This window comes from Apodemus sylvaticus, chromosome 7, assembly GCF_947179515.1.
Source record: "Apodemus sylvaticus chromosome 7, mApoSyl1.1, whole genome shotgun sequence".
NCBI lineage: Eukaryota > Metazoa > Chordata > Mammalia > Rodentia > Muridae > Apodemus > Apodemus sylvaticus.
In genome coordinates, this window is record NC_067478.1 from 27,739,081 (window position 1) to 27,757,197 (window position 18,117).

At 44.1% G+C, this 18,117-nt stretch overlaps 1 protein-coding gene across 1 annotated transcript in view; it reads right to left on the minus strand.

Moving 5' to 3' along the window:
• The window catches only part of Gk5 (glycerol kinase 5), a 66,235-nt gene that overhangs the window by 26,710 nt on the left and 21,408 nt on the right, over nt 1-18,117 (minus strand). The window contains exons 6-11 of the mRNA XM_052187621.1: nt 13,856-13,931; nt 9,286-9,347; nt 9,031-9,104; nt 8,778-8,838; nt 6,082-6,208; nt 4,002-4,106 (exon numbers count right to left, since the gene is read on the minus strand). Of these exons, the coding sequence (XP_052043581.1) occupies nt 4,002-4,106; nt 6,082-6,208; nt 8,778-8,838; nt 9,031-9,104; nt 9,286-9,347; nt 13,856-13,931 (505 nt within the window). The remainder of the gene's footprint in view (nt 1-4,001; nt 4,107-6,081; nt 6,209-8,777; nt 8,839-9,030; nt 9,105-9,285; nt 9,348-13,855; nt 13,932-18,117) is intronic.

An 18,117-nucleotide genomic window follows, 5' to 3' on the forward strand; every position in this document is an offset into this window, starting at 1 on the left:
GCAGGATACATCAGGCCTGGCAATGGGGGGGCCTCCCCCCCCCAAGCCACCTCACTAGCCCTTCTCGGGACATGACGTGGCAGGGTGTTAAAGGAACCAACCGCACTTAAGAAGGGACTTTAGTGATACCGAGCGCTGCAATGAACTTTTTTTCTTGATAATTAACTGTAAGTACGGGTTAATGATCTAAAACAAAGAGGCTCCTCAGAGGAGCTGAGAAACCCCTGCCCGACCAAAAAAAAAAAAAAAACAGAAAAAAAGCCAGAAGCATAGTGAAAACATCTGCAGGAAGTTAGGAGTCTCTGACAAGGACAAAGATAAGAACATCAGAAAAGAAAAAAAAAATCTGCCCTGGCCCTGCGTCTACAAAGAATAGATTTGCAGATGTAATTTTCCACCACAAAAGTTCCCTTTTCTGCCCTATAAAGTCCTTCTGGCCCCGCACCCTGCTCCTTGAACAGACTGTCCTCCACTTTCTCAAAAACGACAATCTGCTCCAGCTGGGGTCACTCTCCCTCTCCGTTCTCTTCCCATGGCCTCAGCCAATCTCCACACAAGATGTTCATAACGCAGTGCAGGCTCACAGAGGCGGTCGGGTGGGTGGGAACGTGGTTCCGTGCCCAGCCCGTGCAAGGCCAAGAGTTTGGTGCCAGGGAAGGGGAATAAAGGGAAAACACATCACTTGGCACTCCCCCCCCCCCCCCCGAGACAGTGTTTTCTGCCAGCACAACTATCTTTTTCTTTAAATAAATCAGTTTAATTCAAATCAGTAAAGTATAAAGTCACAGCCCACACCATACTTTCATGAATGATAATCACGTTCATCTTAAATAGCCTGGTACTGTCCTGGTGGTTGTTCTTTGTCAACCTGATATAAGTTAGAGTTGTCTGGAAAGAGGAACCTTATTGAGCAAATAAGTGGTGGTGCCGCTCTGGCCAGAGACTGTCCTCAGTCGTATAGCAACCCAGGCTGAATAGGCGATGAGGAGCAAGTTAGTAAGCAGCATTCCTCCGCGGTCTCTGCCTCATTTCCCGCCTTGGGCTCCCTCAGTGGACTGTGACCTGGGATGTGAAAGCCAATCGCAGCCTTTCCTTCCCACAGTGTTTTATTACAGCAATAGAAAGCAGACTAAGGCAGCTATAAATTTTGCATTTTGTGTGCAAAATATGACTTATACAGGCTTATTGTTATTCATAGTGGCCAAAAGACAGAAACAGAGTCTGGCATGACTCAGTGCGTAAAAAATCACCTGTCAGCAAGCTTTAAAGACCTGAGTTCAATACTCAGGACCATTATGCTATTAGTGAGATCTGATTCCTCAGGGATGGGGGAGGCCTCAGAGGGTAAAGAAAATCACCTGCTTCTGAGCCTAACAACCAACCTCAGTTTGATCCCCAGGACCTGTGTGGTGGAGGGGGGAGGGGAAGGAGGGGGCGGGGAGGCAGGAGAGAGAGAGGGAGAGGGAGGGAGGGGGAGAGGGAAGAGGAAGAGGGAGGGGGAGAGGGAAAGAGGGAAGGAGGGAGGGAAGGAGATGGAGAGAGGGAGGGAGAAGAAAAGAGGGAGGGAGAGGGGGAAAGAGGGAGGGAGGGAAAAGGGGGAGGGAGAGAGATGGGGAGGGAGAGAGATGGACAGAGGGATGGATGGACGGACAGACAGAGTGCAGTTGAGCCCCAGCTCCCTTGGATTGTCCTCTGACCTCCATTTCTTCCCTACATACACACACAATATAGATAAAATGTGATTTTAAAAAGCATGGTCCTGCCGGGCAGTGGTGGTGCACGCCTGTAATCCCAGCATTCTGGGAGACAGAGGCAGGCGGATTTCTGAGTTCAAGGCCAGCCTGGTCTACAGAGTGAGTTCCAGGACAGCCAGGGCTATACAGAGAAACCCTGTCTCGAAAAAACCAAATCCAAAAAACAAAAAACAAAAAAAAAGATTATTTAAAAAAATTTTTTTAAAAAAGCATGGTCCAGGAGCTGGGTGGTAGAGGCATAATCTTTTTTTTTTTCTTATTTAGTTTTTATTCATAAACTTAACTTTGCAATCCAGCTAGACTTGAAGGGAAATGAGGAAAATATGGAACCCAAAGAACTTCAGTGAGAGCAGAGATGACAGGATATTGTGAGCAGATGGGTGGGGGCACTCTCCTGAGCTACAGAAGGAATGGTTCGATGGGTGAAATGCCAGCAAGTCAATTTTAATCCAGCACTTGGGAGGCAGTGGCAGGCAATCTGAGTTCAGGGCCAGCCTGAGCTACAAAGTGAGTTCCAGGACAGCCAGGCTATACAGAGAAGCCTTGTCTCAAAAACAAATAAATAAAATAAATAAATGCACACAAGAAAATCATAGCCACGTTTGGTCTGAATGCCTTTGATCCTGGAGGTTTGTGAAGCAGGTAGATCTCTGTGAACTAAGGGTCAACCTGGTCTACCCAGGAGGACCCAGGCCAGCCAAGGCTATACAATAAAACAAACAAACAAACAAAGAGAGAAATGACTCCTACAAATAGCCTCCACTGCACCATGGAATGAACACACACACTAAATAAAAACATAATAAAAATTCTCAAAGACAAAACTACCTGAAATGCTCACCAGCTGATGGACAGGTAAACCATGGGGTTTTCATATGGTGAAGTATTATTCATCAATGAAATCAGTAAGTACTGCTACAAACCCAAACACGAGTAAACCATGAAAACCTTCCTGTGAACGATGTCATTTACTAGACTACTTATCACATGATCACGACTATGAACTGTCCAGAATAAGCCAATCCAGACAGAAATGGAGTGCGGGCAGCAGCTTCCACCAGGAGGAGGAAGACAAGTAGGAGTTAGTGAGGACTCTCCTCACTGGCAAGCAAGCTGCTTACATTCCGGGAAAGCTGTAATCAGGTTCTGAAGGCCTCTCACTGAATTATACGATTGGGAGGGAATGATCTCAACCTCTCTGCCTCCACCGTTCTGCCATCTTTACTTTTTTTTAAAACATATATTCTGATTTTGTGGGCATGTACTCATGTGTGGCCCCATGCGTGGAGGTCAGAGGATAACTTGTGGAAGATGGTTCTCTCCTACCAGTAGGTCTGGGGATCGACCTCTGGTCTGTCACACTTCCACCCTGCCATCTGTTCTTGCTTTTCTTTGTTTGGGCTTTTCTGGGTTTTGTTTTGTTTGGAAACAAAGTCTCACACGACAGCTCTGGCTGGCCTGGAGCTTGCTGTGTAAATGGGTCTAGATTCAAACTTAAGTCTATGCTCCTGCCTTTGCCCGCAGTGCTGGACTTAGAGGTGTTTACCTCCACACTGATTCCTTTCTTGTCAGTTTACTAATCTTCTTGCTTTCTGCTACTAATGGCTCAGTTTGTTTGCTTGTTTGTTTTTCAAGGCCAGGGCTCACTATGTAGTCCTGGCTGTTTTGGAGCTCACTCTAGACCAGGATGGGCTTGAACTCACAGAGGTCCACCTCCCTCTGCCTTCCAAGTGCTGGGATTAGTGTGCACCACTAACCCTGGCTAGTACTAATGCTTCTTATCCCTTTGTCCTTGTATTTTGCTTGTAGCCTAGCTATTCCTATACATTCTGGTGTTCTGTACACTTAACTTTACCTTTCTACCCCTCCTTCCTTTCTTTCGAGACTAGATCTTACTATGTATGTCATGCTAGTCTCGAACCTGTTATGCAATTCAGGAGACGTCAAACTCTGCTTCCCAAGTGCTAGGATTAAAAGTGTGTATAACTATAGCTTATTCGTTCTCTTTCTCTCACTCTCTCTGCCTGTCTCTCTGTCTTTCCTTCTTTCTTTCTTAATGATTCCTACTCCTAATACTCAACTTTACCAACCCTATATTTTTTAAAAGAATATTCTATATTCTCCAAGTTCATATTATTTTTATCTTAATGTCTCATTTGAATGGTCCGTTCTTTGGCTACTGATTTAAAACCATATGCAAATCTGAATTCAAGTCCAGCCTGTAGCTTTTGTTTAAAGGTGACTTACCTAATTTCTGAGCCCATATTATAGCTGTTCCCGTGTCTCCTGCATTGCCTTCAGCTAAACATACAAGTTCTTGCCCAATCTTCCATCCAATTAGTGGGTAAAAGCCTTAGAAAGTAAATAAACAAATGAACAATGTAAGTCATATAGAAAATACAGAACTCAGTGCGGCAACAACCACACAGATGAATAACCACAAAGTGATTAGTCCTGGGGGGGTTCAAATCCCAGCCCTCCCTAGGTGAGATCTTCCTGGACCTTCCACCTTCCTTTCTGAAAGTGAAGAGAGGCCCACCCTAGAGAGTGGCTGCATGACCGAGTTAACTCATAACGGAACTCCAAAGAGCCCAGCACGCACAGCATGCATAGCACGCACAGGATGTGCATATGTGTAAAGAGTGGCTCTCTGTTTCCCTTCTTGCTTTTTTTTTTATTAGACAACTTTTACTAAATGAAAAAACTACATTTAAAATGTACTCCAAACAAAATGGAATTAGAAAAGAAAAACCGGGAAGAGGGACAACATTTGAAGTGTAAATAAATAAAATAACTAATAAAAAAGAAAAGAAAGATGCATGCATTTTAAAGAACTTTTGCACTGTGTGGAAAAACAAATGTTTCTTGCAGTAATATGATATGCCAATCCATAAAATGTTAGCAGAGTTCTCAATTTAACATTTTCAAAGACAATCTAGGATGTCACATCTATGGCAGCAGACAAGAAGAGCATTATTGCTCTTGTTCATTTTGCTGTTAGATAGCTGGTCTCGATGTGGGACACTAGGACCTGGACCAAGGACCTGGTGCATTCTAGGTAGATGCTCTACCTCTGAGCTGTTAGCTTTTAATAGCTACAGGTACATCATATCTCCAGAAACAGGCGATAGGTATTTTAATTGCAAAGTAAAGGCTACACAGCCAGAGCACTAACCACTAACCACACTGCTGTGTTCACTTGTAGTCCCTAAGCAGAGCCCTAAGTCAGGACAGTGGAATACGGTCATCCCTTTTTCTAGATCTGACCCTTCCACCTAGGAGAAAAAGACAAGGCTGCAGAGCGAAGACAGCATGGATTTTAAATGCATGTTTGAAACTGCTGGGGATGCCAGGCAGTGGTGGTGCACACCTCTGATCCCAGCACTCAGAAGGCGAATGCAGGTGGCTCTCTGTGAGTTCAAGGCTAGCCTGGTCTATGGAGCTAGTTCCGGGACAACCAGGGCTATAGAGACAAAGCTCAGTTGGCTGAGTGCCTGCCCAGCACTCATGAATCCTTGTGTTCCACTGCTGCCATAGAAGCCAGGCATGGCGTCAAAGCCTGGGCCCGGCCCTGGGCAACCAGCAGTTCCAGGGTTTCTTTGTCTATAGAGCAGGTTCAAGGCCAGTTGGCACCAAAGGAAACTTGCTCTCAAAAAACCAAAAGGCCCTAAATATGTATCGATCACTAGTTGGCAAGTACTACTCCCCCAAAGTTTCTAATGCCCAGAGAGAATAAATTAGGGTTTTAGATCAAGGCAATCAATATTTGCCTAGCAGTTAACAGGGTGCCCTGGGTTTGATCCCCAGCAGTTTGATTCCCATGACGATACTTACTTAACATTCTACAGTGCAGCACACCAAAATAAATAAATGAGGAAAAGAGAGATGTAGACTCTAATAGTAAATATTAAACAAATATAATATGCAATAAATATTTGGAAAGCTGACCAAAATAGCCTAATCCATCTGTTAATTTGTTGTATTAGTAGCATTAGGTTTGGGGATTTTGGTTTGGGTTTTCCAAAGACATTTTTCTGTATAGCCCTACAACTTGCTCTGTAGAACAGGCCGGCCTCTAGCTCAAGGGGACGTGCCTGCCTCTGCCTCCTCCTGAGTGCTAGGATTAAAGGTGTGCGCCACCACCATCTGGCAACATCTTTACTTTTAATGCTAATTTAATTTTTTAAATTAATTAATTTAAAGGAAATGGGGGATTATTATCTCTAATAGTAGAATATATGAAAGAAGAGCCTTAACATGAAATGGGGACTTGGTATTGGTATGCATCACAAATATGAATGTAATTTTATCTAACAAGATTATTTACCTCCATTAACATGCTGAGGGCTTTTTCCAGTATTGATATCCAAAAATGTTCCTGTTCCCATGGTTAACTTCACATCTCCTGTCTCGAAGCAGCACTCTCCAAACATGGCGGACTGCTGGTCGCCAACCTGCCAAGGTGTCAGACTGTCAGAAGAAACACGCTGTACCCGCTCCTGCTGCATGACGTACAGTCCGTTCCCCGTTCACACAATTCTCAGGATTACACAGTTCACTCGCTTTTTTTTCCATTTCCTTAAGTTGAACATGAACCCCAGAGACAACAGCGGCACAGTCCGAGCGCCCCTCTGGGCCAGCACTGCAGGCGGGTGGCTTGTCTGGCCTCAGGTACCAACCTAGTTCGTGGCTTTTATAAACATGAGCAATTTTAGGAATGTCAGTAGAAAATGGCACTGGGACAATGCGCTTTCTTGTGTCACCCTAGAGGTTTCACCCTCCGTTTGTCAGGACCTGAACTCACAAATTTCTTTTACTAAGAGTGACAGAGGTACAATAAATAAAATTAGAAGTCTTAAATGTGTTTATTGCCTTAGAAGATTATAATTTCATTACTATGGCTACATATAAACGCACATGACGATACTTACTTAACATTCTACAGTGCTCCACACTGAGTTACACTCATAACCTCATTTTTATTCCTTTTAGAGACGGGCTGCCATGTTTACCAGGGTAGCCTAGACCTCCTCCCTCGCCTCAGCCTCCTGAGCAGTTACGACCATTAAGCATACACGCTGTGGAGCACTTACCTTAGCTGTATGTGGCCATGGTCACTAGCACTACATTAAACAAAGACATAAAATGAAGCTACGCTGGCAAGACGTCTCCACAGAGAAACACATCTGCTGCTGGACTGCCACTCTGAGTCTGATCTGTGGGACCTCCAGATGGTAGAAAGAGAGAAGCAATTCCCTGAAGTTGTCCTCTGACCTCCACATGCATGCCATGGTACACACACACACACATACACACACACACACAGAGACATACAGTCATAAATATTTAAAAAGTAAAAAAAAAAAGATTAAACTCATGTAGTAAACCCTTTTGAGGCGAGGCATAGCTGAACACACAACCTCAACATCGGAGATTCTGACAGGACAATCTTAAGTCAGAGGCAAGCCTGGAATAATAAGAGGATCCTGCCTTAAATAACAATGGTGATGATGATGATGAAGATGATGATGATGATACCACCTGGGCACGGAAGCACGTGCACGTTGGGATGAAGGCAGGAGGACTGCTTGGAGATTGGGGCCAGCCTGGCCTACACAGAGATTTAAGGCCAACCTAAGCTACCTAATAAGACCCTGTTATTTATAAGTAAATAAAGTTACTTCCCCCCCTCTCACTCTGACTCCCTGGCTGACGTGGAGAGCCCATCGGGGGACAGGTGTCTAAGCTGTTGTAGGAGAAAAGACATCCTGAGGTTCCCCAGCATGGCCTCCTGGGGGTTTCTAACTTTGTATTTTCTCCTCTGGTCCGAGAGCTAGAGTCCAACAGTAAAAGAAACATTAAAAACAAAACCCAGAGCTGGGCGGTGGTTGTGTATGCCTGTAAATCCAGCACTCTGGGAGGCAGAGGCAGGCGGATTTCTGCGTTCGAGGCCAGCCTGGTCTACAGAGTGAGTTCCAGGACAGCTAGGGTTACACAGAGAAACCCTGTCTCGAAAAAACCAAATCCAAAAAAACCAAAAAAAAAAAAAAAAAAAAAAAAAAACCCCAAAAACAAAACCCAGGAGTTTTGGAGTGGCTCAGAGTTAGAAGCGTTCATTGCTCCTGCCAAGGACCCAGGTTCGATTCCCAGCACCCACACAGCAGTTCATGACCATCTGTAATTCTACTGACTGGGCATCGAATGTGCGCTTCTGGGTTCTGCAGGCACTGCTCACATGTGATGGACATGCATGCAGGCAAAACATCCAAACACATAAAGTAACCATAGATCTAAAAGGATACACACCCGACAGTTATTCTATTTTCACTCCAGCAAGCTAAGGGTTTTATAACATCCAGCTACAACTCTATCCTCTAGTGTCAACTGCCCATTTACTGATTTTCTTTTTCTTCCCCCCCCCCAGGCCGTCCCCCCCACCCCCGACAGAGTTTCTCTGTGTAGCCCTGGCTGTCCTGGAACTCACTTTGTAGACCAGGCTGGCCTTGAACTCAGAAATTCGCCTGCCTCTGCCTCCAGAGTGCTGGGATTACAGGCGTGCGCCACCACTGCCCAGCCTGATTTTCTGATGAAACAGAAACTATTGCTGCCTTTAAAATCAAGCACCTACAGATGTGATCTATTACTTGGAACACAACATCTTTAGAAAATATAACGGTTTCTTTACATAGGAAATGCTTCTCATTATAGACATGACTCTTTTTAACTTGAAAAATAAGAGAGACTAGACAGACCCTGGTAGCAAATGGTCTAACACTAAGAACAACAGTACGGTCTTAAATGTGTAGCTCTGGCTGCCCTGGAACCTGCTGTGTAGACCAGGCGGCCCTCAAACTCACAAAACCTGCCTTCCTGTGCCCCTGAGGGACTGCCGGGAGTGACCTGGGAGCCACCACCCCTGGCTCAGGCATTATTCTACCAAAGACCTTCTGTTTCTCTCAATGCTAATCCCAACTATCCATACACATTTGTTCAGTTTTTACAACCCTCGTATCTTCTACTTACCAAGGCAACAACTGGTATAGGCACGCCAAATATCTCCTCATCCACGGATCCAAAATTATAGCTTCAAATAAGATTGATGAGAGAGTTAATTATAGCTGATACAGTCATCCTGAAATCCAGCAAACTGCTTTTCCCATAACCCATAAAGTTATAGAACGGATGCAGAAACATGTAAAATAAAAAAATCCTGTTCCCAGCAAAGCAAAAAGGATTTGAAGGCAGCCGTGCAGGGGTGCTTCCAGTGCCCATTTACCTTGTGTCCTTCACAGGAGGCAGGATAGAGAGGGGTAGGGAAACCATGGTGGTTAAGAGCCTGCTCCAGCGCATCTGTGCAGGAGAGTATGGGTCAGGGTATGCAAGCAGACCTGCCTCCCACCGCTGCCCACATTTCAAAGCATCACATTGTTTGCAATAGACATATACAAGGGCTGTCAACTACGATCAGGTAAAAAGAACCTAGCCTGCATTACAGAGAAGCTGGTGATTCAAAAAAGAGAAAAGTCTTTACCGCATATGGATCAAAAAATCCAGTTGTACTGGCATTTGAATAATCCGTGGCATAGGAAGAACCTAAATTTACATTAGAAATAACACATTTATTATCAGGAAATATAAATCGCCTAACCTTGGTTTATAATCTAGACCTTTGTCTATCTTCAAATTCATCCTAAAATGGATGTTTGCAACATTCAAGTTTCCAGGAAAATACCCATCAGATCTTTATAAACCTTTGGGGTGTTTTATTTTGATTGGAATTTTATTTATGGTTTTTCAAAATTACAATTATGTGTTTGTGCGCACATGTGTATTATTGTGTGCATGTGTATTTTCACAGCACACATGCGCAGATGAGAGGACCACTTCTAGAATTTGTGCTCTTTCCACCTCATGGGTCCCAGGGATCAGATCTGGTCCTTAGGCTTAGCAGTTGGTGCCTTCCTCCACCTGCTGAGCCTTCTCACCCTGCCCCTTACACACACACACACACACACACACACACACACACACACACACACACCTGCATGGAGGCCAGAGGACAAATTTCAACAGCCAGCTCTCACTGCAATGTGGGTTCTAGGGGCTAAGCTCAGGGCAGCAGACACTGTGATAGGTTAAGCCATCTTACTAGTCCCTGAACGTTACAATTTTACAGATATAACCTTAGATCCTGAGTTTTAAAGGAAGAGGTATCGAGATGCTAGGTGATACCCACCCCAACACACACACACACACACACACACACACACACCCTGAAGTATATCCAAGCACAGTGTTATCACTATTTTATTTTTTTCAAATCTTAAAGTTAGATTCATTCACTTCATTTTATGTGTATTAGTGTTTGACCTGAATGTATTGGTGCCTTTGGGAGTCAGAAGAGGACACTGGATTCCCTGGAACTGGAGTTAGACATGGTTGTGAACTAACATGAGGGTCTTTGGCAGTTAACAGCTGATCCACCTCTCCATTCCCCCCCCCCCCAAGTTAGCACACACAGTGCATTTCATACGTCCCTGCACTTTGCTCTGAATCGTCTCTCCCCTGTCCTCTTATCCATCTAACCTTCCCTCCTTCCTGCAGACAGACTGCATTTGACTTGATGGGGCATATATTCCATCACCCTGTCCCCATGCCCTAAAGTCTCTAAAGTCTCTCATGATCCTCTGGCTTAATGACCCAGACTCAGCAGCAACAGACAAACAGACAGACAGACTGACTGACTGACTCAAACACAGGTTCTGCAAATGAGAGACAATGTGGTATCTTTTCTGGGTTGTCTCACGTCACGTGCTTTCCAGTTCCACTCACGTTCCTGCAAATGTCTTGACTCTGTTCATTGTTTTTAAAGATGAATAGAACTGCATTTTGGGAATGCGCCACATTTCCTCATTACTGATTTGTGCGGTGGTGAACTTCTAGGCTGGTTTTTTTTCTTGGCTGTGTGTACAGTACAGCAGTAAACATGGATGCGTAGGTATCTCTGTGGCATGCTTACAGTCCCCAGGTTGTATAGCAGAGTGGGAGAGCCAGGTCACACGGGCATTCTCCTTTTACTTGTTGAGAAGCCTCCATACTGATTTCCATCATGGCTGCACAAGTGTCCGTTCTTGGCAACAGCGGTGAGTTGGGCCCCTCTCCCTACACCACCCCTAGCATCTGCGGCCGTTTGTCTTCTCTTTGTTTCTGTTTTTTTGTTGTGCTTTGAAGCCAGGTCTCTCTCTGTTGCCCTGGCTATCCTGGAACTTGCTATGTGGACAAGGCTAGCCTGGAGTTCACAAAGATTCACCTGCATCTGCCTCCAAAATACAGGGATTAAAAGTCTGAGCCACCATACCTGGCTTCCTTTATCTTCTTGAGGACAGCCACTCTGATCTGGGTGAGATGGGATTCAAAGTAGTTTCGATTTATATTTCCCTCAGAATTAACATACTGAACACTTTAAAAAGTAATTATTAGCCATTTTTAGGATGACGTGGGGGTGGTTGTGTTAGATCATTTGCCCTTCTCTGTAGGTTGTTTCTTCACTTAAGCAACTGATCCCTTTGCTGTGCAGAAGTTTTTAATCTCAAGCAATCCTATCCACCAATTATTGAGATGATTCCTGTGCTAAAAGGGCACTTTCTGGAACGTCTCTGCCAATAACATAACCTGATGCATTTTGCCTATGCTATTTTTTAGAAGTTTTAGTTTCACCTTATGATAAGATCCATTTAAAAAAATATTTCTTTTTATCTGTATGTTCTGTGCACATGTATGTAGGTGCACATGTATGTAGGTGCCCATAAAGGTCAGACGAGGGTGTGGGATCCCTGGAGCTGGATTTTCAGACTGTGTGAGCCACCTGATAGGTACTGAGAACCAAACACAGCTACTTTGGAAAAGCAAGAGCAAGTATTCGTAACCTTCCAGCCATCGCTCCAGACCCAAACAATCCGTTTTGGTTTTGGAGACAGGGTTTCTCTATATAGTCCTGGCTGTCCTAGAGCTTGCTGTGTAAGCCCCCCTGCCCCTGCCTTCCAACTAAAGGCACTCTTTATTTTGCTTGGTGACAACATCTCACTGTGGAACACTAGCTGAGATAGAACTCGCTCTGTAGACTAGGCTGGTGTTGAACTCACAGAGATCCACCTGCCTCTGCTTCAGAAGTGCAGGGACTTCAGGAATGCAGCCCCAACTCCAGCTAGGACTGTTTGTTGTTTTCTAGTCCCGAGAAGAATGTCACTGTAGGCTGAAATGGCTTGTATAAGTGCCTGCCACCACACCTCACAACCTGTGTCCCCAACCCCATCCCGCGTGGTAGGAGAGGGAATGACTCCAGCAGCTTGTCCTTTGACTGCCATGGGCACTGGCGACAATACTCCTGGTCATTTTTCTAGATGGTCACACTCTTGTTCTCTTCTTCCTGCCCTATTAGTATTAAGGCCTTGCTGGTTTACTGTTCCATGGTAGTTCCTAATTCTCCGCTGTTGAGCAATTCTGCTCACAAAATGTATCTTTCCCGTATTCTTACGATTGAGACTTTCTTCCTCTTCTGCATACAGTATTCCTTGATGCATCTTCTGCATTGCGGGCTTGAGAGTCCAGAACTGCCTGTGTCTGGCTGCGTCTGGCTGGCCTTGAAAAGACTTTGTTTCTCTGTCAACTGTAAAAGACATCTTTGGTGGGCAGCTTGCTCTGGTTGGCAATCATTCCTTCCAGGGTTTGGAAGCACGGTTCCATGCTGGTTGTTGGCAGAGGACTGATGTCTTTCCGATGTTTCTGCTTTTATACATGTACATGGCATGTTCTCCTAACAGCCTTCAGGGTCGCTTTTTGCCTTGGCATTCTGACTGTCATCAAAGGTTCCTCTGTGGTAATATCTACTTGAGATTCTAAATGCTCCTTCTATTGGATATCCATCTCTTTTTGTCTTGGGAAACTCTGCTATAATGTCACTGATCAATCACACTCTTTGGTATTTGTCTTTTCTATCGCTTGGATGCTTATATGATGTTATAACACATTATAATTCATAGATATGTTAGCGTCTTTCAGACGCTGTGGTCACGTCTGTTCGTTTTCTCCCTTCTTGGTGTCTGAAGGTAATAGTTCATGGGTGTGGCCCTCCATCCCTTCTATTTCTCCTTTGAGTAGGTCAACTGTATTGGTGAAATTCTCCACTGTGTTTTTCATTTGATTCACTGTGTTTTCCATTTCCAGTGTTTCTGCTTGTTGTTCAGAACATCAATCTTCGTGCTGCACTCCCCCCCATCCGGTCATCAGATGGCCGACGTTTTCTTTTACAACATTGGCATTCCCTTCCAACCTTGAGTTATTAATCTGCCTGTTTGTTTTCCCCTTAGTGTCACCCATGAATTTTTAACCAATCAACCTGAAATCTTCGCTGCACACTTTACCCACGTGACTCCTCAAGTGTCCTGTCGATCATTGAGACATTTTGGTCTTCTGAAGGAGTCACCCTGCTTCAGAATGGCGCTCCTGTCCCTGTGCTGGTTTGCCTGGCCCTTCAGTTCTATCTGGGGATTTTCTTAAGCAGCCAGCTGTTGAAGGCCCAGTCCCTAGGATGACACAATGCCAGAGGAAATGGCCGCTGCTCCCCTACCCCACGGGGAGCTGTGGGGCCCGAGCTCTGCTCAGCCTCTGCCCACCCCATGCATGTCTCCACCCGCTTCTGAGTTTCCTCTAGTTTCCTTTGTAGATTTCTGAAGCTCTTCCTCTTTTTGGAATAAAGTCTGTCTCTTCTTATTCTGACTCTTTCACTGTCACACATGGGGTACTGTTTCTAGCCCCCCATTTTACCAGGAAGTCTACTTTAGCATTCTTTGAAAGTAAGACTGTTCCCCAGGTCTTGGTTTCATCAACATTTTTAAACCATCTTCCTCTCCTCCCACCCCCAGAATGAAAATATACCTGGCTCTATTGCAGCGTGTGGTTACCAGTGTAGCAAAGAGCAGAGTGTTTAGAATGTGGAAAGAAAGAAAAACGCTAGTGGAAGTAACTACGACTCTTTCTTATACAATACTGAGCCCCCGAGGTCTTACTCAGATTAACTGGAAGGTCTGTGAGGTCGCCTTTACCTTTTGTGAGCTTATATAACAGCCAGGTATCAATTGTCCCAAAGCAACAATTGTCTTCTTCAACTGCCTTTTTCACCTTAAAAATAGAAGAACGGTTAGTCAACTACAACTGACTATGATATCAGGCGAACGCGCACATGTGCATACACACACACAAACACACACAAATACAGATATACTGTAATCTCAATACTGACAAATATACCTAGAAAGACCATTTGTAGAATATATTCCAAAAGATCTTAATTATTAGTGAATGGGAATTAGGAAGGAGTGCTACCTATTGTCTCTGTGCTTCACTGAAAACTTTAGTTTAAAAACTACTTTTTTAGTTTAAAAAAGCAAAGCATATATATATATGTATATATATATATTGATTTAAATATGTAAATACATCATACAACTTAAAGAAGTAATATCATACTATGGCTTAAGAGTTAAATCCAAGGACTGCCTACTTTTAAAAACTGTTATGCCCCCTTACCTAGTCAAAATATACAGAGAACAATGGGCTGACAGGTGTACAACTCCATTTGATACACTTACAACAGAACCCTGACTGGGGGTGTGCTACCCCATCTGACACACTTGCAATACAACCCCTACCTGTGTTGTGGAAGAGGGGATGGGGACCCTTAGGGGGTCAGAGGACTAAGACATCTATTGCAGAGTAGTGTCTTCTATCTATGGCAGGGTAGCTGCACCCATGAACCCACAACAACACGGAGGCCAGAAGATCAGCATATATATCTGCACCATTATATGCCAACATGGATGGGGGAAATCTCGCAATGCCGCATGCCAGTTGAAGAGCTATAGGTGCTGGCTGTTGAGAGTAGAATCTGTATTCTCCGAGCATGAGTCCCTAATAGGTTATCCAATCCCTAGTGGTGAGCCTTAAATGTAAATATAAATATATGTGTATATCTGTGTATGTATATATGTGTATATGTGTGATTTAGCATGTTACATTTATATACATATATATGTATCTATTTATTAATAATAATTAAAGAATAGGCAATGAATTTGAAAGGGAGTGAAAAAGAAAAGAGAGTAGTCAGAGGGTGGAGAGGGAGGGGTAGAAATAATTTAAATATAATACTCATGTCTGAAATTCTTACAAAAACAGTTTTTAACCTTAAAAACTGTGGAAGGGAAAAGGAGAGAGAAATGATTCAGTGGTCAAAAGAACTTCCTGGGGGCTGGAGAGATGACTCAGTGGTTAAGAGCACTGACTACAGCCCGGCGGTGGTGGCGCACACCTGTAATCCCAGCACTCTAGGAGGCAGAGGCAGGCAGATTTCTGAGTTCGAGGCCAGCCTGGTCTACAGAGTGAGTTCCAGGACAGCCAGGGCTATACAGAGAAACCCTGTCTCGAAAAAAACCAAAAAAAAAAAAAAAAAAAAAAAAAAAAGAGCACTGACTACGCTATCAGAGGTCCGGAGTTCAAATCCCAGCAAGCACATGGTGGCTCACAACCAGCTGTAACGGGATCCAATGCACTCTTCTGATGTGTCTAAGACAGCTATAGTGCACTCACATGTATAAAATAAATAAATCTTTAAAAAAAAAAAACCTTCTTGGAACAGCTGTATCAGGCACTCACAACCACCTGTAACTCCTGTGGGATCCAATGTGCTTTTCTGGCCTCCACAGGCACCCACACGTGGCTACACACACACACACACACACACACACACACACACACACACTCATACATGGATACACACAGACACACACACAGAGAAATACACAGACACACACATACACACAGACATACATAGACACACACAGACACACACACAGAGAAATACACAGACACACTCATACATGGACACAGAGTCTCACACACACACACACACACACACACACACACACACACACACAGCTGGGTGGGCAGTGGAAAAGCTCCCAGTACAAAAGGTTTCCAAGCATCAGTTCCAAAGGACTTAGGCTGTGCGAGCTCGGGTACTAACTAGGTTCTCAGGAAAGCAACAGGAAGAAGACTAATCCTGTCAGCTTGTGTTTGCGTCATCATTTTGCTAAGACAGTTTTTTAAGAAGCCGTCACCTTCTTCCCCTCTCCTGATGATTGCAGCACACAGGGGATGTGCAACTTCCAGGTAATGTGGAGAGCTTTACAGATCCTCTACATATAAACACTGCATGGTTGCCCGATTGTAAGCAGGTGGGGACCCAAACCGGAGTATTAGTCCTTTGATCACAATGTTAATTACCGTCCTGCTCCCCCACTCCCTTCTGTGTGTGGCTGGTGACTGAGCCCAGGGCTTGCTCAAGCTAAGCAAACACTTAACAATCTGAGTTAAATCCATCTCCAGCTCTACTCTATTTTTAAAGATCTAATTTTGTTTTATGTTGACGGATGCTTACTTGCTCGACTATGTGTATGTGCACCACACTTAAATGTGCCTGGTATCTATCTGTGGAGGCCGGAAGAGAGTATTGTATTGCTAGGATCAGCTATTACAGATGGCTGTATGATACTGCAGTGGTGTGTGGTGTGTGGTGTGTGGTGTGGGTGATGGGAACTGAACCCAGGTCCTCTGCAGGAGCAGGAAGTCCATCTGATCACTGAGCTAGCTCTCAGGTCCCTCTACGTTTTTTAATGGCGAAAAATGTAAATGCAGCTTCAAAAAATGGCAGTCTCACAGACAATGAGTTTTACCTAAGTTACAGTCGTTATTATTTGAAAACGTTACCCTAATAGTCTAACAGTTAATAGTTGGTTGAAAAAACCAAATAAAAAAACAAAAGAAAAAAGAAAAAAGAAAAAAAGAAAAGAGCACTGACCACGCTACCAGAGGTCCGGAGTTCAAATCCCAGCAACCACATGGTGGCTCACAACCGTCTGTAATGGGATCCAATGCACTCTTCTGATGTATCTAAAGACAGCTATACTGCACTCACATATATAAAATAAATAAATCTTAAAAAAAAAAAACCTTTCTGAAACAGCTGTATCAGGCACTTCTAAGGTAGTCACTCACAACCACCTGTGACTCCTGTGGGAATCCTGTGATAGTTTTAATAGTCTACTTAATACAATCCAGAATTATCTGTGGGGGAAATGTCTTGCTTATGTTGACTGATGTAGGAAGACTGAACCTTAAAGAGGGCTCTGCCGTTCCCTGGCTTTGGGTCCATCTACAAACACAGAGAAAAGTGCCAGGCATGGTGGTGCACACCTTCAATCCCAGTGCCTGAGGTGGAGGCAGGAGGATTTCTGTGATTTCTACAACAGCCTGGTGTTTATACAGAATCCCAAGACAGCCAAGGTTACATAGAGAAACCCTGTCTCAATAAATAAATGAATGAATGAACAAATGATTAAATGAATGAATAAATAAATATCAAATCAAAGCTAGAGAGAAATCGGGCTAAGACCTGGCAAGCATCACAGATCCCCTGTTCTGTCCCTCACTAAGGATGCCGTGTGGCCAGCTCTCTCAAGCCCCTGCCACTGTGACTTCTCTGCTTCGGTGGACTGGAACCTGGAATTGTAGCTGCAATAAACCCTTCAGTTGTATTTGTCATCTCAGCAGCTGACCAGAACTCAGACAGTTGCCATGCCAATCCTCACAGTCTCTATAAACTCAAGATTGTGGGTTTAAAACTAGGGAAGGATTTGTATCATGATATTGAAAAAAAAAAACCTCATATATTTTTATGACCAAAACTATATAAAATTCAAATATTAGAATCCATAATTAGGTTTGAGCAGACTCCAGCTAGGATTATTTGTTCAAGTTCTACCAGCTGAACAGCTGTGGCACAGATAACATAGTCTGAAGAGGACCGAGCAGCTACCCCAAAGAGCACCAACACCAGACCAAAGCATGTGGTGTGTGTGTGTGTGTGTGTGTATGTGTGTGTGTGTGATCAGTCTCTTTAAATCTGATCATACAAAAGTTGGAATTCTGGATAGACAAAAAATAATGAGTCCCTGACACATGGTTTACCCCATCTGTTCTCATCTCCTCACCCTGTCCCTCCGCCCATCTCCACCTCATCCTGTGGTGCACTGTAGGTAGCTCCCATGTGGCTATTATCTCAGTCACCGCATCTCTCCCAGACCTCCACACACTCTTAGACTTCCACACTTACTATTTATATTTACTATGTGTGGCATACACGTTTGTACACATGCAGTCAGTCTCCAGCACATGTGTACACAGAGGCTAGTAGTTGGCACCAAGTATTTATCTATCTATCCATATATCTACCTATCTCTTCTTTCCT